The 24379-nt window shown below is 41.5% G+C and overlaps 2 protein-coding genes across 3 annotated transcripts in view; one reads left to right on the forward strand and one right to left on the reverse strand.

The window, feature by feature from the left end:
• Positions 1 to 24379, reverse strand: part of LOC100740764 (rab3 GTPase-activating protein catalytic subunit) — a 33070-nt gene that overhangs the window by 7173 nt on the left and 1518 nt on the right. For both annotated transcript variants that reach the window (XM_003485598.4, XM_012394069.3), the window contains exons 3-6: positions 23694 to 23830; positions 23353 to 23566; positions 22859 to 23267; positions 22180 to 22394 (exon numbers count right to left, since the gene is read on the reverse strand). In XM_003485598.4, the coding sequence (XP_003485646.1) occupies positions 22180 to 22394; positions 22859 to 23267; positions 23353 to 23566; positions 23694 to 23830 (975 nt within the window). The remainder of the gene's footprint in view (positions 1 to 22179; positions 22395 to 22858; positions 23268 to 23352; positions 23567 to 23693; positions 23831 to 24379) is intronic.
• Positions 390 to 21963, forward strand: LOC100741088 (vasorin). The gene is made up of 7 exons (XM_012394070.3): positions 390 to 978; positions 16258 to 17129; positions 17539 to 17854; positions 19115 to 19692; positions 20115 to 20547; positions 20730 to 20906; positions 20984 to 21963. Exons 1-7 carry the CDS (start codon positions 963 to 965, stop codon positions 21265 to 21267), a joined length of 2676 nt encoding a protein of 891 aa, XP_012249493.1. The 5' UTR covers positions 390 to 962; the 3' UTR covers positions 21268 to 21963.

The following is a 24379-nucleotide window of genomic DNA, read 5'->3' on the forward strand; positions in this document are numbered from 1 at the left end:
TGTTTCAAAGTTTCGCAGCATAGCCAGAGTGCTACTGGAATTTCAAAATGTTTCGTACAACGCATATAGCGTATCCAGAGAAGGTTTTCATAATCTTATTTTAGTTTTCAACATTTAACTTCGAATACTTTCAATATTTTGGACCGAGTACTATAACGTACTATATCCGATCGAATTATTAACGTTTTACGTATCCTCCTTGTAACGATTCTTCGATACTGGTTATATATTAGCAGGCATTCGTTGAGCCGTTCCGAATAGAAACGTTAAATAGTCCTTTACTTGTCATACGGCGATGCCTAGTGCCCACGAAATATTTTAGGTTGGCCATACCGAGCGTGCCATATATCACTCCGAAAGCGCGCCTACGACCAATCGAACGATCGCGCGAAAAATCAGGACAGTGTTTCGGTAGTTGACGGTCGAAGGATCGATCGAAAATTCGTTTTTCCAAGACCTGTGCACTCTATCCTGCCCTACCTCGACCTGCACTGCTACGGGAGAGAGACGCGCTTCTAGAGGGGGTCGAAGAGCGGCAAATTCTTGCAGTCTAGTGGAAGACCGTGATGCCGATGCTACCGAGCCGAACTTAACGGTTCTCCAGTATCGAACGCGTCGTTGTTCGTGAGTTACGCGCGTTCCTATCGATCTATACGCTCGAACAAGAATTATTCGATTAGTAGGTGATTTACGTCGCGAACTATACACGCATAACACACGCGCGCTAGTAGAGGTAACTGGAAGTATATCACTAGGAATTTTAAAGGTTCGTTTATCTCGTTTCGAGAACAAGGAACAACAGGTGCCGTCAAGGAAGCGCTTCGATGGCTTCTATCTTGTAACACGTACAAAACAGATTTTTGTTTCTACGTGTTGCGTCCCTTTACGTGATTTCTTTAACAACTGGCTACGAATTTCGGCTTCGCCGGAACACGTCATGGGCCAAAACTGGCTATAAACTAATGCCGACAAATATGAGTAAGTAAATCCTATCTGGATTCTTTTTTTTTCGTATTGGTTTCTTTTTCTTTGAATTATGGGTACCCACGTGTAAATATGTACATATATTGGATAATTATAAAATAGCAATTTTATTTTCTTAGATATACACATACGTAAAACACGTACATAAACACGTGCATATTGCCGTATAAAAGAACGTTCTTATTTATTTTTCGTTAGTTTTCCTCCTTTCAATTTATCGTTTCCATTTTTCAAATTTTTCGTAATCGTTACGATTGTCTTCTCCTTAATTTTTGGTAACGATACGAGTGTCTCTGACGCGAAAGAAATTTTAATCGATTCGGTGTTGTTTCTTTTCCTGTTTCTTTTCATAGGAACCTTGTTAGGAGCGTTTTGGATATTTATAAATTATTCCCTAGTTTTGGTTACGTTTAGTTTTCAAATTCGCGTACTCGCGATGTTGCTAAATTTTTAATTAATTTTAAGCTCTTTGTCACGGTGTATGAAAAAACCTACTTAGTCATCGACATATTATTATCTATTTTCGAGCGTCGACTGTATAAAAAAGTGAATCGAATATGAATTTTTCAAAGACATTTTGCCCTTGAAATGTCAAATATTCACCTGGTTTCCGTTTTGAGGGATTCTGGATAACCTGTACTTTTGTATCTCTATTTGAAAGTAGTTTTTATAATTATTAATAAACCTCTAGTGACATTAATATTGCAATGACTTTTTCCACAGAATTTAACTCTTGCGCTCAATTATAATCGTATACGGTATAGAGGTATGTTGGTTCCGACGATTTCAAAATACTTAACGGTACATACCATCTTCGTCCAAAATCGTTCTCTCGTCTTTTTTACCAACAGCTTACAGCTGAATTAATACATTTCACTAAATCGTTTACTCGTGTAATAACTATTATCCGATCTTTCAAAAATCTATCGTATAAATTAAAAAGAAAAATAGAAGCAAAGAAATAAATCGGATAAATATCGATTAAATTCATGCCTTATTAATTAAATTCAAGCTCGTTCAAATTCTATGCACGCGACATATGCAAATTCTATTTTGTACAGCGGAAATAATCGATTATTGTAAATTATTGCTGATTATCGTAGAAATTGAAAAAGGAAATTTAATACGAGTTTCACGACATATTCGTAAGCGTCGTTTAAATTTTATATCGCACGTAACAATAATTCAGAATATCGTAAATTATTTATAATCGTTAGATGAAAAGAAATTGAAGTTGAATTTAAATCTCGCTTGAATATATTTTATTCTTTAGATAACGGCAATTCGATCTTGCATATTTGTTGATATTTGTTGTATACAGGAGAAAATGAAAAGGGTAAAAAATGGAGCGGAAGAAGTTTTAAACGTTGAATTGAAGAACAAACGCAAAAATCACGCACAATCGAATCGAAGCCCGTTTCCTATAAACGTGGGTATACCGTTCCCACTATGAGCAAGCGATCATCATCGCCGTCGTCGTCGTCGTCGTCGTCGTCGTCGTCGTCGTCGTCATTCTCATTGTGTTCGTTATTTAGATATAAGAAAAGATAAGATGAAAATTGGCCGGGCACGTGTCTATCCAACAAAAGTTTCCTTCGTGAGATTTTTGTCGATGGCGTTGCATAGTAGACACAGCTCTCTTTGCTAGTTTGTCCCTACAGCTTGAACGAGTATAGTTATAGCAACAAGTTTCAAAGGGTGAATGCACCTACGCACACACCTCATGGGTATCGTCTTCGGCGTGTACTGGCCGACCTTGAACCATGTACTACACGAGGCCAATATATACAGTGTGTTTCTCGCCTGTTACACCAACGACGTCCACTTTGATCTGTACGAAATTTCCAATTGACGCGATAATTTTCCAACGTTCGAAAAAATATTCCTCGATCGGGTAGAATAGGCTGGATCTTACGTTCTCACGTTTTCACCTTCTCACGTCGGTTTTGCTGATTTTGAAATATGTCCTCAAGGTTTACGTTCTAATGCTTCTCTTACGTTGTATATGCGTAGCCGCAGCTCAGCCTTACCTTTCGACTCCGCTATACACGTTGTTTAACAATTTGCTTGACAAATTTTTCTTTTATCGCGAACAATCGTCCAATTTTTCAGTAGCAGCACGCGTACTTGTTACAATATTTATCTAACTACGGACGAGAGAAAGATGCGACGTTCTACGTATCTAATAATCGGGCAATTACAATTATTACTCTTTGAAAAATTTGTTATTGACTTTGCAACCGGTGATATATCGCTAAATAAATCCGTCCGTGAATGAATCGAACGCGTACTGTTTTGATTTTGATTTTAATTTTGGTTAAAATCGAACGTATAAATCTGGTCGATTCGGCAAGGTGTGAAATTTGATTCGATAGACATAAACCGATAATTCGCGATAGTTAGGGTACTTGTTTCGCGTTACAAAGCGTTATTGGCCGTGTAACGTTAGCGTACGATAGCTACGACGTAAAGAGTAATTTATCAAGTTTATCGAGCAACGTTTAGGTACGTTATACGAAAAATAAGCGACTGTCCGTATACTTTTCAGCTGAAACGTACTTAGCGTACGTAACAACGTAGCCAGGATGGGCTTAAAAGATAGACATCTTGGATCTCATCGATTTCAGAATAGCTGCTTCACCCGTGAAAACTTTGTTACCGAGCTCTTTATAACAGAGCCGCCTTTTACGATTCAAGCGGTGTCATTGCGCGTAATATGCTAACGTTCTCTACTAGCTTCCATTTTTTAAATTACATTCGCGATATCGTCAAGAATAACGGAATCTTTCCGTATAGAAAAACTTTATTTTTTTTATTTAGCGGAATTCAATCAATTACTTTGGATGTTGTATAAAAACAGAGCTCTCTCTCTCTCTGTAGAGATTCGAACGAATGCTAAAATTACATGAAAAATAGCATCCATTCCATTTACGTTATCGAAAATTATTATATCATATATATCGATGGATTGCGTCGATAGGCGTCGATAATTAAAAGAGCGCGTATCGAATAACATAAAATTAAAGGAAAAGAAGCAAGAAGAAATAGAACAGAGGTTACTGCCTCGATCCGTGAACAATCGTCTTAGAAAAGAAGAAACCTTGAAAAATGTTACGTCCTGTTCCACATAGTTTTACGTTAAAAATGATTATGGAGACTATGATAATTCCGTCCTATCTGGCAACTATTACGAAGAAATTTCTACGATTTCCTCGTGCAAAGACCAACAAGCGTGGCGGTACTGGCTCGCTTGCCCAGTTGCTTGCTCGCCATGACCATCCAACCGTATTCTTCTCTTGCTTCGATTCTTCTATTTCGTTACTTGCACTTCCTACGTCTCCGATAATCGTGCGTAATCCTTATACACGAATAAAAAGCGTTTAATACTCAAACCTCGAACGGGACTTAACGGGCGAAAGAAACGCCACGATACTTTGGATTTCGAGACAGAAAGTATAAATGGCTTTTAGAACGGTCGTATGCGAAGTATAAATATCAAGAAAAAAAAGTGCTATTGGCGTTTTCAAAACTAACGAAATTGCCATTAGTAATTTCATTACCAGCGATAGCATTCGATAGCAATGACAAATTATCACCACGCGAATATGTATCGGGCGCCATTGCTTTAGATCTCGAAAATGAGTGTCTTTTAAATATCGTTCACGTTCGTTCAGCCAGAATAAAAGTAACGTTTTTCGAACGTTACGTTATTTAATTAAGCGTAACTCAAACGCATTACGTTGGTCGTCGAGACTTCTACCTCGATAGCTTTAACGCGGGAAAAGAAATTTTATCATTACGCGGTAATACGCAATTATCTCTAAAGATCTATCGAGAAAATGCACGACATCGACGTTTTCTTAATAAGATAAGCTTAGTGAGATAAATTTTAATCGTAACTGATATTTACTTTCGTCGTCCATCCTCCGCTCGTCGCAAAATTGCTTAAAAGTAACCTTCACCCTGCGTATTTTCAGATTGCGTCCAATTTCCGTCGATACGATCGCGGCAATCGTGTCTCGTAACGGTGCTAACGAAATTCGCAAACGTTTTATACGATGTAACGTACGACGTGCGTATTTTCGCCGGTCACTCTGCATAGACCGTTTATTCCTTCCAACTTCAGCCCCTCCACCCCCTCCCTCTATCTCGTCCGACTCGTCGGAAACGCTTCGCGAGGAAATACACGATCGACGAGCACAGTGCACGCGGATTCTATACGTATATCGTATATACTCGGTTGAAAGCAATTCCATTCGCGGTTACTCGTAACTGCATCGTGTTGCGTTCGGAGAAAGGCCGCCGGTCTACGCTCTACTCCGCACGATCGTTCCGTGGTCGAGTTTTTCGCATACTTGGGAAAATCAACCGCAGAAGTGAATGTTAATAAACGAGGGATTTCTCTTTTACGCCGTGAAACCCTGAAACGGGTGAATAAACCGGAATAGCCGACCGTTTCGTCGCTATCGATCGATCGATTCGTCGAGATGGTTTTTCGCTTCTTGCGTCTTACGACCGGAGATGTTCCCAGTCTATCGGAATACGTTGCCGATCGATACCGCGCGATCATACGCGTTACAAAATTTCTCGTCGACTTTTTCCTCGCTCCAAGATCCACCGAGGCCAATACGAGAGATCACGTTGCAATTGCATTTGCAAAAAGACAACTCTTCGCTACGGAAATACGCGATAACGATCGTTGGAAGAATCAATAGGTTTAAAAGTTGGGAGAACAGAGACGAAACGAAAGCACCTTCGACGTTAGAAACTAATTTCGAAAAAAGTTAAACGAAAAGTAAAAACGGTGTCGGGAACGATCGAAAGGAGGACGGCAGTGCCCGATAAAATCGTCGACGAATCGTCAGAGTTAAAAGTTAGTACGCGTTAACCCACATCCCAGGAAGGTCGAGGGAAACTGAGTTTGGCGCGAACGTCGCAGCTCTCATTTCCGCAACCGCTTCTTAACTTCCGTCATCGGACTGCTGGCGTAATTGCGAATGGATTTCGCGCCCGTCGCGATTATCGACGACCATCGGGTCGATAAAAATTCGCCCATTTGCCATTCTTTGACGCGTCGCTATTTCGTTACGTAGATCACGCGAAGCTAACGAACGAACTTGAATCGGACACGCACGTCTCTGTAATTCTACTTGTCCAGGAAATATCTTCGATTCGGAGAAAATACGCGTTTCTTCGAGATCAGTCGATGGTTAAATTGGAAAGGAAAATAATTTAGCCTGCTTTCGGATCTTAATCGTTTTTAATATATTTCCACGCTTATATCAGGTTAATCGATCGATACGAAGTATAATAAACTTTGATTTGTTCCGGTCTAGTAAACGCTTGTTAGAACGAATTTAACGGTTTTAAAATACTTCGACTTTTCCAGTCTTTGGATTTGTACGTCTCGCGGCGATTGCGCTCGAGAAACCCGTCTCCGATAATCTCCAGAATTTGCATTCTTGTTTTCTTTGTTTCAAAATTTCTTAACGCGATCGCCTCTTGCCAGTCTCTTTTTAAAGCGAGACCCGCTAAGCGTTAGAATTTTCACGAAAGTTTGGCAATCGCTGGAATACTCTGTTCGCGGCTACCGTCTTCTTCAAATACGTACAATACGCTGCGATACGTCAGCGATTGATATTAACGCGACATCAAGTAGCTCTCTTAAGTAAAATTATCGTTTTTCGAACTAAGATTTTTAGAAATCGTCGCGGTGTAATCTATTTTTCCCAAATATCTCGTTTAAACGTAACTAGGCGAAAGCTACGTATCGATTTGCGTAAATATCGCTAAATAAAATAAATATCGCGTAACCGCGTTCTTAAAACTTTGCGAAATCTTTGCCGATTGTGCTAATTATCGGTGATAAGCATCGTTCGATTTCCTGTTCGAAGGAAGAAAGTACAAAGAAAGGTGAAAGTGCTATTGTAGTTTTGCCAGAATTAAATACATTAATCGATACTTTCGCGTAATATTAATTACGGTTTTACGATTCCACTGAAATTCTTAAGTTTCACGAGCTACGGCGCGTTGAATTCTTTTTACACGACGGACCATTTTTTTTTTAAGACGCTTGCTAACACGATCTTCCCTCGCAATCTTCCCTCGAAAATTACGTTTCTCCGATTTCGCGAAGTTCTTATATTCGAAGAGGATGAACTTCGATTCCGTAAAAGAAAGAAAAAAAAAAGAAAAAGAAAAGAAAGAGAAGAAAGAGAAGAAAAAACAGTTCTTTCCGGAGCTATCGCGTTTATCTTAGGAACATGCGTCGCACGAACGTACCACGATATCTCGTATTTGGGGGCTGTAGGTGAACTTTTACGACTCACTGCGTACGTATACGTTCGATACGTAATGCCATTGATTCGACGATACTCGGTGGCGGAGAAACGCGGCGACGGAGACGCGACAGCGGGTGAACGACTCGGGAGAAAGATTCACAGTTACAAAAGCGATTGCTCTACTGGCTGCGACGGTTTTTCGAATCCGGTAATTAGCACGATGACGATCCTACGTTTCCTAGTTATTGTGTCTCCGTTTTTTCCCTATGCGCGTTTCACGTTCGGTCGTCCATTGTACGTGGTATTCTCACGACGCGCGATCAAACAAACCGACATTGCGTTCCTCCAACGTAACTCACGACGGATTCTTCTTTCCGTGGCGTAGAAAATTTTCCGACTCGTCTCCGACCCGATTTTTCGCATCTTTCTTAGGTTCGTCGATGATCGAGTTTTACCAAACTATCGTTCATCGAATTATCGGTAGTAATTTTATCGGTACAGTTGTTCGGTAATTAATCAGTAGATCGATAAACGATGGCGAAAGCAATTTTACCGTCGTTCGAACAGATCGGTAATTGCCGAATCACCGATGTTCGCGTAAATGCATATTTCGATAGAGCGAGAAACCAAAGGCAAATAAATATTTCTATCGGATCGCAGACACGACGCGTCCTCTTTTATCTTACATTTTCGAGCAACGCGCGCGTTTCGCGTATTTGTCAATCGCTTCGGTTCGTCATAGATCGCGCGGAATCGCGTATGTCGCGATTTTCAGCGCTCCGTTAAACCTAAGACGTAGCAATTTGCATTTCGCAAATTAGGATAACTCGTCGATCGAGTTTATCGCGTCGTTATTTGTTTGCAAGTCGTCGCGTTCGAGCGTTTCCAAGTCTCGTAGACCCAATTTCGCGAAATTCTCTCATCCAGCGATCGATCCTTGGTTCGACGAAACTTTTATCCTAACGTATACGTTATTTTGGTTTTTACACCTACTCGCGTATACGTACTACGACGATATCGTTATTACTATTATTATTATTATTATTATTATTATTATTATTATTACGAATATATATATCGTTATAAAGGTAGCGCAATACGACAGGAACACGCGTATACGCGGCGCCACGTCGAGCGTCGAAGGGTTAATGTCGTCGCGTTACGACGCGACAGCGTAACCAATGTCACCGTCGCGTCGCAGAGTAACACCGCGATTATATCATATCAGGACATTTGCACTCGTTGAGAAACTGGACGCGCGTCTCGCGCTTGATTTCTCGAACGAACGACGATGCTCGATCGTCGGAGACAAGCGGAACCAATGGAACGGCAATCGCGGGAATAGCGCGTTGCGTTACCGGTAATATCCTCCTGTCCGGTTCGTACACGAGCGGCGGCGTCAGAGGGAAACGCGTTTTTTCTCGTCGTTCGACAGTTTCCACTGTGCAATTTCCAATTACGAAACGAACCTCGTATCGCGCCAATCGAATTCCACTTGCGCGCCGATTCGCCCGCTTCCAGGCTCGCGCGCGTTACGTTTCCAAATGTTACCGATTTTATACGTAATTAATTTTATTTACTTTCACCTTCGTCGAGAAAAACGGTAAAAAGATAGGAAGATACGGCGTTAGAAAAATAACACGTTCGATAAAATCTACGTGAAATGGCAAAAACGGCAGGCTTCGATTCTCTTAATTCCTTCCGCGAATACGTACTCGACGATACTCGCGCCGACTCGTCGGTACGAACGAATACGAATAGAAATTTTGCGAGAAAGCGCGTTTTTAGTTCGTTGGGCTACGCCGGTCGGTCGGATACGCAAAATTCGACAGGCGTAAAACGTGGACTTTCGCGACTCGATTTTCAAATCGAACGGCACGAAGATTTAAGGAAGAGAGCAACGTTCCGAGAGACGATAGCATCGGGGATCGAGCTGGCATTGATACCGAACGATACCGAGGTCTCTGTCACACCCGAGAAAACTGTTGCCGTAACGCGTTTGCTCGCGAGATGGAGCGGTTAACAGTACTCGCATGGTTTGTTTCGCATACTGTTCCAACTGGTAGCACGAACCGTTACACGAATATGGAAAGTCCGGCGATTCGCCAAGAAAAGTACTTGGTACGCGCGGTTCGCCGTATAAAATCCGACGATATCCACCTCCTAATATCGTTCCTCTTCTCCGTTACGTTCGTACCTTTTTCTTTGGTGGTTTCAAGGGAAATTTCGTTGGATTAAGATTTTATTTGGTATTTATATTTGGTATTATATAATATAGTTTCGCAGATCGTAAAATTTAATCGCGTTAATCGCATCGGTATCGTTAAATTTAGCATCGACCATTGGTTGGTCAGTCGTCGATTATTTTCGTATTTCGTTTCGTACAGATTCCAGCGTATTTAAAACGACTTTAGAACCATCGACGTTACAACGGAAATTACGAGGAAAGTGCGACGACGCTACAAGTTGCAAGATATTCGACGCAATTCTATATCAAAGCGAAATATCAAACTGTCTCGTATAACCGGTACAACGTAGATGCTAATTTTCTACCGTATATATTCGAATACTTTGGCGAGTCACTGTATCCAGCTTCCGCTTCGTATCGCAACGGGAAACTAACCGAGCAGCGTGATAAAACGCGTTTTTCCTGAGAAAAATATCTGGCCTGAAAAGTCGCGGCCTGCCACCTTTTCGCGTATCGAGCGTAAATTGCTTTACGACTGGCGAACTTAACGACGAGTTGGCCCTAGCTGGAATCCGTAGGAACGAGATTAAACGAACGAGGAGAGCGGTGTTTGAAAAAACGTGAAACAATACCGTGAGAAAAGGCTATTTACGCGTGACCAACATCGACACTGGGTCAACCGGCGGTTAACAGCAACGTCGTATCGACGTTCCAAAGCGCGCTCTATCTTGCATAAATCTTCGTTAATAACGCGCTGGTGGATATATTTCGCTCGTAGGAGCAAAACGGAACACCGAAAGAGAACGAAAGTGAAAGGCGCGAATTCCGTAGGCAACTACGCGCCGACTAAACGCGTGTCTCCTATATTTCTCCATATATCGGCGGATGAATGAAACAACGAGGCATTTTGCACGCGGCGTAAACGCGTAATCGTAAATCGCGCGCAATTTCCGCGCGAAAACCACGAACTCTCCGGTGTTTCTCCGATCTCGTCGAGATCGGAAAATCTACCCAGAGAGCTGGAAGAATTCGGTACTTTTGCACGATCCAGTTAAAAATTTCACGAATCCCGTAGCATCGTCGCCTGCCGATGATGACCAACGACGCCGATGACGTTCGTTCGTGACGAAATACAAAAGTCATCGTTGGTTCCGCGTACTTGGAAACGGTCGAGATAGGCGTCGAAGTCGGAAACAGGAATTTATTTATAAAATTTCACCGACGGGCGTATCGAGAACACGCAGAATTTTATCGTCGGACGATAATTTGTTCGTTGTTGGATCGTTGGAGACGAAAGGTGAGCCGGTCAAGTACGTCGCTGGAATGCCAGCGCTCGTCCTACCAAATGATCTCGGACGCGCGCGTATTCGCAAATACCACGCGACAAAGAATAACTTTCACCCGATCGTTGCTTTCGATGTTTAGACAGAACAAACTCGCCCAACTGCCTCGATTTGCCTGACGTTTTTTCCCTATATCCTGTTGCGTGCACGGATATCGAACACTCGCGGAATTCTCCGATTCGTTTTCTCGTTTCTTTGGACAATTTGTCGCATTTTTATTTCCCCTGCTTCGAGACGATATATACTTTTCTTTTTGTTAGAGACGCTGTCGCCTTCGACCTTGTTATCGAGCAGAACGCGTCGATCCGGCCCAAGCTACCATCCACCGATACGTTTCTTCTTCGTTTATTATTAAAGATGATCGTCATCGACGAATCGACGATCCTGACTTTTTCGCTCGACGTCTTCTCTCGCTGTTTTCGCGATACTTTGCATAGCCGAGCGACGATCGTATGCGTGGAAAAAGGTTGTTCGAAATCTTGACCTCGATAATATATTTCGAGGTGTATCCTATCGTATTCCGCCATCTACCTCGTAGTAACGAGCAAATCGAATCGAATTTAGCAAGTATACGTGTACGCGCGAATTCTAAATCGCGCGTGACATTGGAAAACGTCGATATTTTTCTGAAAAATATAAATACCATCCCACGATAATAGCAGCGAGGTTTCTCTGTCGAGGCAGCAACTATCGTAATAACTATTTCGAGTTAGGTTCTGTCACAGTCTGATAACTAGACGTATCATGCGCGTCGGGCAGCGCGATATCAATATCGAAATATCGCGCTTTACCGGTAAAATTTTATACCTCGTCCAATGGAGTTTCAAAGGATGGAAAGTCCGAATTTTCAAAAGCAGTACGGTATTGTTATCGCGTCGGTTGTATACGATTTTCACGCTCCTAAGAATCGAGCAACTGGTCGAATCCACGGCAACGTTTTTCTTTCGCTCGACAACCCTCGATCGTACGTTGGACTTTTAAGCGCCGATCGGTATCGTCGAGTCGTTGCTATCGACGGTCGTAACAAATTACGCAACCTGATCCAAATCTGATTCCACCACCTGTCGTGGCCATTTACGGTCCAAAGACACCGTCGCAGTTAACCAGGCTTGGCCATGTTTCCTTCGAAAGAAAATAACATTTTTATTTTAGAAATCGTTTTCGAATAATTTCTCGTTCCTGTTAAAACAACGGGATCAGGTAACGAACGAGATCTGACGCGAGAGGTTACTTTATTCGAACGAGCAAACTTCTACTCGATCATCGATAAATCCAGATTCGACGAATTTTTGTAACGTAACCACGCTTGCTCTCGAAATTGTTCTCGCTTCGAACGTTTCCGCGCGCGGGAAAAATCGACCACCCTGTGGCAAACGAAGAGAATCTGCTCTCGGTGTAACAAGCCTGTAGCCAAACACACGTTACTCGAATAACGCGGAATAACAACAGCCTCGTAGTTGAGACTCAACGCCTATCGAATCTCTCCGACCAAAGAAAATATTTTCCTTCGATCGCGTTAGTTCCACGCCGCTACTAACGTTTATCGTCGATAATTCGATCGACGGATGTGCGCTCGAGTGCGATTACCGCTGCAACACCGATGTAGACGGATTTAGCAAATCGTCTCAACGAATCGTTCGTGACAACGGCTGTTATTAATTACCAAGGGAAATTGGCCGAGCGATAGACGATCGCGATAATGGTATAATATGGTATAGCGAGTGGTACGCGCTCCTGTGCTCCCATTAACAAGTATTCCGAGATGCAACGCCGTGACGAGCACGTTAATTAATTAGGTATTCCGATCTGTTCTTATTCCGTTTCCCTGAACCCGTAATAAGACTCGAACCGTTGACTCCGCTCTAGAAATTCGACCATCTTGCCTACCGAACAACTTCCGGCATCTTTTAACTCTACATTACGCCGCCGCTTATTAGTCTCGTTAAGCTTTAGGCTACCTACTGCTAGACTATGCGAGTTTTCAGAACGACGACTCTACCCCGCGTATTTACCTGTTTTTCGAACAAAATTTTACCCAACGCACCGCTCGATATTTCCATAAATACGCGCTGTTTGTCCTTACGTACCAATGTACCACCAATGTTTCTAATATCGCGCGTAACTGTTTGCGATATCGCATAGACGTAGAAAGAGACGTGTAACGGTAACGAACAGCGGCGAACGATCGAAATCGAACAAAGGTTTCGTCTCTCGCGATTTGAAAATCCATTAAAATTTTTTCGCTGGAAATAATTTTGCTTCTCGAGGATTTTATACCGTTTTTCGGTTCCTATTCGGATAAAACTCGTCTAATCGAAGATCCACGTCCTAGACTTTACACGGAAAGAAAGATTCCTACGTGCGCGTACGCGTACGCGTTATTAAAATTGAACTTGATCGACGAGTTATCCAGGTAACTTAAATCGCCTTTCGTAATTTACGGTACGTAGTTTGTTTTAATCGAGAAATCGACTATCCGGCCTGAAACCAAACCGCGCATATCACAGTAACGTCACGTTCCATTTTACGAATATCCTCGAAACGTATAAATTAAACGGAGGAAAGTATAGGTAAAGTTTAGTTGTCAGCGGTAGATACGGAATCATCGAGGCGTAGAAAAATGCGACAACCCAGTTGAGCAGGTGATTACGATTCTCCTTTTACCGTGCGATTAACATCTATCTTATTATTTTAATTGAGAAACGATTCGGATTCGTCTTACGATTTATACAATTCCGATTAATTTCCATTTCTAAATTATAGAAAATTTCATTTCCATAAAGAAATCGACTCTCTCGTTGTATCAACGTCGATGCTCTATTTATCTTTTTAACGCAATTTCGGCGCCGATTTAACGTTCTCAAGCACGAAGCAAAGGGCATAAACGACGAAAGAAACGGGGAAATAACTTTTTTCATCCTTTCGAAGAAGTCGGAAAAATGTCGATTGTGAGATCGTAACGAACGGAGGAAAATTTGAGAAAATTTGAAAAGATCGGCCAAGAAAGAAGATTAAACGCTTCCTCGACTATGCTATCTTCGCGATTTTCCTATAATGTTCGTAATGATACGACGATATATCGTAACAGATGCTTGATAGATATTAGTTTAAAAGGAAGCGGTAAATCCACGAGTGAATTCTCTCGTTAAGCGACCAACCAACGATTCGTTGCCACGATTGTTACAATTTTTCGAAGATACTTCGTATCGTTGCCATTAGGTCCGTTCGACGAACGACTTACTCGTCGATCTTATCGGATCGTAGACCGAGGGAAATAAAGTTCGAGTTTAAGCTAAAGGTTCCGTCGTGCAACGATTCCCTTTCTATCGGCCACTCCGCACTTTCCAACATCTCTGGAAAGAATGTCCGAACGATTCTACCGATAGCAACCTTGATCTTATAGAACGTTCCAAGCAACTATGGCTATTCTCCTCGCTGTTAAATATATACGTGCTATTATCGCAGGGGGAGAGGGAGGGGGGAGACAAGTTGCGAAAGAAACGCGCAGCAAGTTTTCTCGCAACTTTTTCCGCGTTTACGGAAAACTTCGAATCGGTTAGAAGCGAAACGCTCGAAAGTTTCACCGACTTTGGTTACGATATTAACGCGACTAAACGATGAAAACGTTTCTGGTTAGCGACCGTACCTCGAGCACGATAAGCGACGAACACGATCCTACCAGACGCAAACACTTTCGCGAACCGTGCCAAACGCACGCGCTAACTTTCGTATACGTTCGCAGAATCGTTGAAAATATCGTCGACGTTGCCGCGAGAATACTCGTACGCTCTGTCTAAACGTAGGAAAATTCGAATAGAAAGAAGAGCGGTAGGCCGACGATCTCGGTAGGAATTCGTACACCGTTGGTCGACTGGCATCGATAGAACCCATATCGGCGCGAGGACGTACGTTTACTCCGGCCATTGACTCGTAACGGGTTCGGTCTATGGACCCTGGTTTGTCGCGGTTCGTTTAGGCTGCGCAACTTTGGTCTGCTCGTGCGTTATGCTTCTCGATAACCGTTGTATCCCAGTCCTACGTTCCACGTATATATCGGCCGTTCGTCCTTTCCGCGTCTACAGACCCATATTCGGTCGAGCGAGACCGTACGATCGACGAAAAATCGAACGAAACGACCACGTTGTACCGTCGACTAACTCTATGCTGGACGTCTCGGCGATCGTGGTACGGACGGCGAGTGGACGATTCCGCGTGGGAGGATAATTAAACGTTTTCGTAGCGAGCTTCCTTCTCCGTGGAATCGAATTTCAAAGTATCGGATCGGATACGAACGAGCGATCTCGGCAGCCGACCGTGTCCTATACGCCAAAGTACGTGGAAAACGTGGAACAAGAGTTTTTTACTTTTACCGCGCCGAAAAATATACGCGTACTTGATAAATTTTCGATTATTCGCCGCCGTCCAAATCAGCCCGGTTCTACTTTTAAACTTACAAGTGTACGCAAACTTTGTTCTACTTTTTCCACGTTGTTTCGATCGCTGTATTTCGAGTGGACGTAGCGACCCGTTCCAAAGTTGGCGAGCTCGCGCACTGCCGCACCACTCGACGTAATCGCGGGAATACGAGGAATTGCGCGGCGCGAGTTTCGAAATTGCGCACGCACCTTGCTCGCTGGTAGCCACGGGATCGTGTATTCGATCGAGTTCGATATCCCAGTTCGCTTCGTGGGCTTCGAACGCTACTCGTCCGACTTTCCAACGATAAGAACCCAACGTGACATCGTCTTCGTAACTTGCCACTAATTCCGCTTCTCCTTCGTAGCGCTTAGTCGCGTTACTATCAGGGACAAAAAGTAACAGCCGTTTGTCAAATTTTTACGAAAAACTAAAAAAACAATGGATTAATTTAATTTTTGCTTAAATACGAGATACGAGATAACGATCGTCAAAATTTCGAACAAATGCCAGCAAAAAAGGCCGACGTTTAACCATTATAAACGATCGAACAAACGTTTCTTGATCGCCGACACGCGATTTGGTTATTGCACGGAAATCCACGTATTCGATCTCGGTAACGTTTCTTCGTTTCCCAAACTACTCGAAGATCGTTTCTCCAGTCTATCGCTACGCGTACGACTTTCTCGGCCGAATTTACCCCCTCGAAAGGAAAAACGAGTAATCGTTTTAGGCAACCGTTAGAAATTGCGATATATGGAAGACGCGCGAATATATTCGACCGACTGCCAGTTACTACCGAACGTCGACTAGCCGCGTCGAATTTGCCGAATCGTAGTTCAAGCTTATAGGATTTGGAGATGGAAAATTGCGATAGAGAGATTAAGGTTCGTTCGTTAAGGATTACGCGCATTCCACTAAAAAGATTCAAATTTGTTCCGTACGCCTCTCTGTTGTCGTTAATGCATCTCTCGGAACAAAGTTGGTATATTTGTCGGAGAAAAAGAGAGAAAAATCGGGTCTGACGAGATGGCAATATTTTCAGATATACGTCGAACGGTGTTGCTGCTACTCGAAAGCATAATCGCAATCGTGGCAGCAACCTCCAGCTGTCCATGGGCGCAACACGTAGTCGATCTCGAGAGTTCCTGCATCTGCGACTACAACCTGGCCAGGGAACTTTCGGTACAATGTGACATCGTCGATTACGAGCAACTTCTATCCGCTATGCGGCGTCACGTTTCCAAAACCACCATAGACCTATTCTACGTCAACAACAGCACCATAGGAATCTTGAGGAACGATTCGTTCTCATCCGTGAAAATCAACAACATGCAATTATCTGGCTGCCAGATTAAAGGTATCGAGGCGCACGCGTTTAGGGGCCAGGAAAGCTGTTTGAAAAGCATCAATCTGAAAGACAACGAATTGACCGAGATTCCCAGCGAGACGCTGAAAACTCTGAAGAATCTCACGGTACTGGATCTTTCGATGAATAAAATTACGAGGGTGAACGACGACACCTTCGCGGGATTAAAGTTAGTTACGTTGAAACTTTCCGACAACGAAGTTACTTTGGCGCCTGGATCGTTTCGAGGATTGGAGAGGTCGTTGAAAAATTTGAATTTGAAGGGAACCAGGCAGAAGAAGGTTCCCGAAGCGCTTAGAGGTTTAAGGACACTGGCGTTTCTCGACTTGTCGCAGAACAGTATCAGAGAGTTGCCCGGCTCCGCCGGTACCAAAGCTTTCGAGGGATTGGATTCGTTGACCGGTCTGAATCTCGAGAGGAACTTGATACAAAATATCGGATCCGATACGTTTTATGGTATCAAGAATACTTTGAGCTCGTTGAGCTTGTTGAACAATCTTATTCCCGACTTTCCCACGGCTGCCATCAACAGCGTTCAAGACCTAAGGGTGAGTTTCCACGATATTTTCGGGTCTGTAGTCCCGTCGGACAGTAATCCCGACGAACGTCGACCGAGATGAAATTTGCGAAATTTCAATTCGCCGATAGCTTCGTATTACGCGGACGGCAATCGCTTATTTAACTCGATTGTTTACGATTCAAACGTAACGAAGAGCGAGATAAGAAAGCGTGAAGCGAAACTCGGACGTTTGATAGTTCTACGTCAATGACAACGTCGATGGAATAAATCGATTTTTCTATAGTTCTCCGCAAACTACAAACTTCCTCTTCTCTCTACGAGTACAACCGAGTTTTCTCCGTCTATACGCTTCAAACCTAACGAATAACAAACGATAACGTAAAGTAGATGGAATAATTCGAATTTCTTACGATTTTCCAATCTCTGTCCTGATCCAGGTGCTGGATATAGGATTCAATCTGATAACGGAGTTGCCGATAAACGCGTTTCAAAAGAATCCGTCGATAACTTTGCTAGCGATCGATGGAAATCCTTTGTCAACCGTTCCGGAGGAAGCTCTAGCTCGACTAAACGGAACGCTTCGAGGTCTGAGTTTAGGAGGCCGATTTCTGGTCTGTGATTGCAGATTACGGTGGATCGTCGACTGGATAAAAACCAGAGACTTGCAAGTCACTAGTCGGGAACGCAAGCCGCAATTCTGCGGAAGTCCGCAAAACTTGCAAGATAAAAGCTTCTACAACATCGACACAGCAGGTGATATACGATTAATTAACGGTTAACGATCGTTAACGGTAGAACGTTAGTGGTAGCACGTTAGTGATAGCACGTTAGTGGTAGCACGTTAGTGGTAGCACGTTAGTGCTACCGGATAAGTGGAAAAGTATGTGTTTTAACTTCTGCGCGGTGGTTGCTGTGTTATGTCGTGTAATCCCGTAAAATGCCGTATATCCGCCGTTAACCCTTTGCACCGCGAATTTTATTTCGAATTTCGTTTCCAACAGCTCCCAACGCTTTCGAGCGTTTTATTTGAAATTTACCTCGACTAAAAAATAAGACGATTCAAATAAATGGACGAAGAAACAAATTCGCTTGAATATCGGTTTTACTCGCGCTATCGTCGTGTCTTGTAATTTTCAAGCGTATGATATACCTTGAAACAATTTCCAGGATGCGATCTTGGTTTTCTTTCGCACGTTTCACAAAAAAAGGTGGCACTGAAAGAACGTCGGACTCGACGAAGCAGCTCCTGAGATAAAAACTGCCGTCGAGTCATACCCGACACGAAAGTGCAAAGGGTTAAAGGAACCGATACTGTAATTCGAGATAAAGCGATTCGTCAAAAGTTTCCAACGTGACGAGGAAAATATACTCTTTGCCTTTACTTTTGCGAATGGAACGCGTGACGGCAGGTGATTCTACCTCCCTCGGATCGGTGCACATCCACGTGCAACGATAGACGCTATTTTCCCTGCGTCTGGATCCGATATACATGTGCCGCGTATAAGCGCTAATGGGACTTTAACGATCTCCCAAGAGAATGATCGACTCGCGATTCGCGTAACTCCATATTTCGCACTCTTCTTCTTTGCGATCGGCACTGTACGACGAAACAGAGAAAATCATGCTCGAGGTCAATTTTCTGGTTCGCCTTTTTAACGGATCTCCACCGATCCGAACGCGTAGAATCGCCTTTTAAAGCCACGACGAATAACGTGAAAAACCAGACATACGAAATCATGCAATTTGTATGAAAAAATACGCTTCAAAAATATGCTAACCATAACGGTATTCCGATTGTAAGAAATGTTTGTATCTTTATCTCGTTATTTGTTATTATTTTACCTACCGATATATAACGATATATCGCTATATCGCGTCTCGTTTGTTTTCTTATAGATTAGAATTTTTTTTCCACGGTGACCAGCTCGTAGTTTTAGACCAGGTCGGTTTTAGTTTTAGCCGAGACGTCCTCCGTATACTCTATCCAATTATTATTATTATTATTTTTCACAGAAATGACCTGCGAAAGAACTCCAGAGATAATCGGAATCGGAACGGTAGAAAGCGTGGACACGAGAGAACCTACAGGATCCGCTATAGTAGCCAACGGTTACAATCCAACCACTCGACCGTCGATTAACCTACCTACTACCACTGCAACAACTACGACCGTATCAACGACAGCGCTTGTATCTTCCACAACGGAATTGCAAAAAACCGAGACACCATTTTCCACTACACCAAGAACCATCACCAACAGGCCAACCGTTGCGCGAACAGGAAACGTGGTGATAATGAGGACCACACCATCCCCGCCGAAACAAATTCAGGATCAATTGCAGCAACATCAACCAAGACCACCCTTGGTACTTGGTTCGCCACTTTATAAATCAAAATTCACCGACAAAGATATTATCGTCAAGGACGTACTCAGACAAGATAACGCAGTGATTATATACTGGGACACGGAAGCGACGAATATTTTAGGTTTCAAAGTAATTTATAGATTGTTTGGCGACAGTAGTTTCAAGCAGGCACCGCCTTTGGAGGCCAGTGAACGTGAATTCAAAATCAAGAACGTTCCTTCGCAGGTAAAATTATTTTCGCTAGCTTACAGCATTTATTCCTGTAATTTAAAGAGGTTGCCGCAAACGTTGCTTCCACTTTTCAATCATCTCGGTAAATCGATAAAACCACTTCTCCGAAAGCGTTATAAATGCATAGTCGACTAAACGTCTTGTCCTATCTAAACGTATCAAGCACGATACATGTACGTACAAGAGTGCGAAAGTTTATTACTAGGAATGTTAATCGACTATGAATTCGTTAAGGACAACTCGTTAAGGACAAAACGTTGAAACAACGTTTGCAAGCTGCGCAATTATCGAAAAATCATAAGTAAACATTTTAATAATTTACGCATTTTGAAAAACCCGCTTCCTCCTTGTGTATTTGTAACAATAAATTATAGCTGCTCATTATCAAAGTTATCTATATACGTTTTATCTCGCAGGAATGTATCGTAGTGTGCGTAGTATCGTTGGAAGAAACAAACATCACTCCTGCAAACGTGCCCTACAATCAATGCAAGGAGGTAAGAACGGAAAACTCGCCTACGTCCAACATGGATAAAATTACTATCGCTGCGAGTGCAGCCATATGCGCCACTATAGTGGTAGCAGTGATAATATTTATTGTTGCGAATCGGCGAAGGGCCAGAAAACTTCATACTCTTCACAGTATTGATCAGACAAAAATGGGAGGACCCATTACTGGTTTACCTGTGAATTGTTGTTCCAACGTTGGTCCGACACCCAGCCCTGGTGGGCCGTTGTCATCAATGGCGACACTCAGTGCTTATAATGCTCAAAAAGAATGGGATCAAGTATCTGCATACAGTAACAGAAGCATACCAAGGCCAAGGATATTCCCCGTTGATCGACAAGGTATAAGAAAACAGAAAAAGAGAAAGAAGAAAGTTTCAAGAGTATAAATATTAAAGGAACTTGTATATAGAATACTGGAATACTACAGATATATATACTATAGAATACCATTGTAGAAGAAAGATATTCGATTTGTTATAAAAATTTATATATATATATATTTTAGAACAGTCTGTTTCTAGGTTCGATAACTAGAGCTTCTTGCATCGACGATGTCAGATCACAGACAGGACATTACAGCGGAAAGGTATCGACTCGTTCCGTAGTCGATGGACAATCTCAGCACAGTTTCTCTAACACATCGACGAGATACTTTGCAAACAACACTTTGACTTCCAATCTCGCTAACACAAGATCAGGTTAGATTTTCCTGACCAACTTATCCGATACGTAAAACGAATAGACGATTCTTAATGTAATATTTCGTTTTGTCCAGAGTTGAGACAATCTCGACAATCTTTGGCCGCAGCTTCTGACAGAATATCGCGAACGAATTTTTCACCCAGTCACGTGCCACCGCATTCTTCGTCTAGAAGGCAAAGGCCAAGATCGTGTAATCGAACACTGGAGCAAAACCCACCAAGACCAGGTAGCAGATACAGTATAGCCGATTCAACGCACACCCTTAATAATTACGAAGAGAACAATTGGACCGATCATGATATGGACATATACATGGCACGTAATCCAACTACGAGGACTGGTCTTATGCCTCTCTGATTCCACACATTGCATGTGCGCGGTTTTGCTCAAACGTGTTCAGTGACATTCTTTTTCTTCAGACCGCTTGAACTGCTCTCACTCACGTAGTTGTAATATATAACGTGACGTTTCAAAAGGTTCAGAGATTTATAGATAGAATAGCGTTGACATAGTATCAATGTTAAAATAAAGACCTGAGACGTATGTTATTACAAAAATTACCGTGTAATAGATGTATTAACATAGTAACATGGAGGATACGTTACAAACGTGTAGCTTTAAGAAAGTTCATGTTAAGAAATTGCTTGAAGGTGCACAGTTAAAAATATATATACGTGCTATGTGTGCTCGAACAAAACGTTCGATTTCAAACGGTTTTAGCACGCGATCTCTCAACAACAATAAGAAAAAAAAACATAGCACTAAGTGATGAATAAGTCAAGTTTATCGCGTACGTGGTGGATGTGTTTTTATCCAAAGACTGTATTATAAATCAACGTCTGTCAAATTCTGTATTATGTTTAATGTCTTGTGCTTGTTGACGCATGTTCATAAGAAATGTACTGATATTAAAGTATTTCTTAATATATGATATGTTCTGGTAATAAGAGATTTCGCTATTGATAAATATAGAGCAATTTTGTATATTTCTACGTACCGATAATTTTATATTTCAGTATTAGAATAAAATCGAAACTGAATACACATACGATACAATTATGTGTATTACTCTGATATATTTTGTAAAATTAATGCGTACTAATAAATTCTAAATATTAATAGATTAACGGAAACGGCGATATAATTTCTCATTTCTCCATTTTATCACATTGCATAAAACTGCCAGTTCACAATTTCCCTTTACGATAAGGATCCACGTATTTTATTTTTTACGGTGCAATTTTGATCGATAAAACGTGCGGTACTTACCCAGATATAAGAATGTTCCTTTCCCATCGAAATCTGATTTCTTGTACAAACTCGTACCATAATTGTGCCAAGGCTGTCGCTCCACCGAGATAATGCGTACAATGTGCTGCTACGATTGCGAGACGCCACACTAAGCTGTCCATTGCACATGTTTTTACACCTTTCCACTGATCTTCGTCTATGTTACACGTGGTTAAGTCACTGTACGGAGTTTTCTATAATATTAATTCATTCTATTACTTTACGGCAACTATACCTGCTTTTACAACAAATAATCAAAACGCGACAGTTTTAGGGTTAACGATCACAAAACTTCAGCGAGGTTCGCTCATGATCGCCTAACGCGAAATAAAGTAACGTATCTTTGTAAGATTTCATGAAGCGAAGGAAATGATTATATTACATTAATATCGGTATTATATACTACGTTAAGAGTAAACGAGATAAAGAAAGGCTAAAAGATAACTTAACAGATTGTAATCAAACGTTACAAACGCTACAATTTTTCAAACAAGTCGATCTTTCCTAAGAATTATAAAACTGAATCTACAACTTTATTGTACCGACTGATTTGATCGTAAATATTTGATTGTAAATAGTCAATTTAAAAAATGCTTTAGCACCGGAAAAATCTGATCGGTTATCTTAAAATTATCGTATCAAAAGAAAAATGACTTACAGTGTTTTCTTCCGCGTCAGGGAAAAGAAAATAGAGTATTGACAATAATATTTCTTCCGGTATTGGCCCTTCTACGTTTTTATTCTTCTTCGTGGTTGCTTTACTAACTACCGTTGAAATTGTTGGTATCTTAGATTCCGTTAATATGTTAAAAACTGAACTCAATGCTTGATCTTCTTGTTGAGAATAAGTTACAGCATCTCCCAGCAACTCCACTATAGTTTTTTGATTATTACATTGATATAAAAAATCAGTTAGGTATTCTCCGAGTAAACAGGCTGGTGAAGAATCCATCTTTACTTGCACAGACCATTCAGGGGCAGACTGTGGTTCTAAATCTGTAAAACCTTCGCTATCAACTACGACGTTCTCCGACATTTCAGGCCACGTAGTGTACAAATGAAGTTCTCTGCAACGATTCGATCAAACAAATTCTTCATCTCGCAAAGTTAATTATCTTAGTTACTTTTCTGTATATAACATAAAAATCTTACGCAATCGGATCATACGTTGCTCCAAATGGAAGTTTTCCAAGTTCAGCTACACCCAATGTTTCACCTTGCATGAAATCAAAATCTGGCGGTTCTTGAGTCCACGTACTATTGGTCCAGTCTTTCAATAAATACGAAAACCTTACAGATATCATCACTGGGTCGAGCCTTGTTCCACAACCTTCTCCAACTTTCTGTTTAAATAACGCAAGTAGGCCTGAAAATAACATGTACAAACAAACTATTACCCATAGGTATACTAAAGATAAATATAGTTCCAATTGCACAATTGCATAACCGATACAATTACTTTTATACTTTTGTTTTAAGAACTGTATTCGTACCGGTTAGGTATTTGCAGTGCGAAGGAACTTTTTTCAAGTGCACCATATCGAAGTGAGTGCAAATTCCTTTCCCAATGCTAGTTCCAAGATACATTTTCTGCCATGGTTCCTGGACTTGTACTAACGTAGGTATATCACTAAAAATAAGTATATCGTTAAACTTAGAAACATTTTATTTAAATAGCGACACATAAGCAGAATTGGGGGAAAAAAGATCAAAGCTACTCTTTGTAATTCGAAATGTACAGAACGAATAAAAAGTGCATGTGGTGATCGTGATAAATGGATTCGACATGACATTGAAGACAATATGATTCGATATTATTAGTTTCACAATGGATTAGTCGGTGCGACTTATTATTCCATACGAAAAATATTAGGCTATTTATAACAAAAAATCATTAATTCAAGAAACATTTCAATAATTTCTATTTCATCTATCGAATGACATTGGGCGCGTTTCTTTTTATAAAATGACAGAGAATTTGAAATGGATTTGACCATACCGCTTCATGCGTGGTTTTACTGAAAAATTTGTAGAATGAAAAATAGGATAATGAAAATAATGAACATTCCCTAGACTAATAGTTTCCTGGCATAAATAACTTTATACTTCTTTTTGCGTAGAATAACAAAATGTATCAACTAATCCATTAGCAAATATATGATTACATTTATGGAAATGT

This window comes from Bombus impatiens, unplaced genomic scaffold (genome assembly GCF_000188095.3).
Source record: "Bombus impatiens unplaced genomic scaffold, BIMP_2.2 scf_0064, whole genome shotgun sequence".
Taxonomy (NCBI): Eukaryota; Metazoa; Arthropoda; class Insecta; order Hymenoptera; family Apidae; genus Bombus; species Bombus impatiens.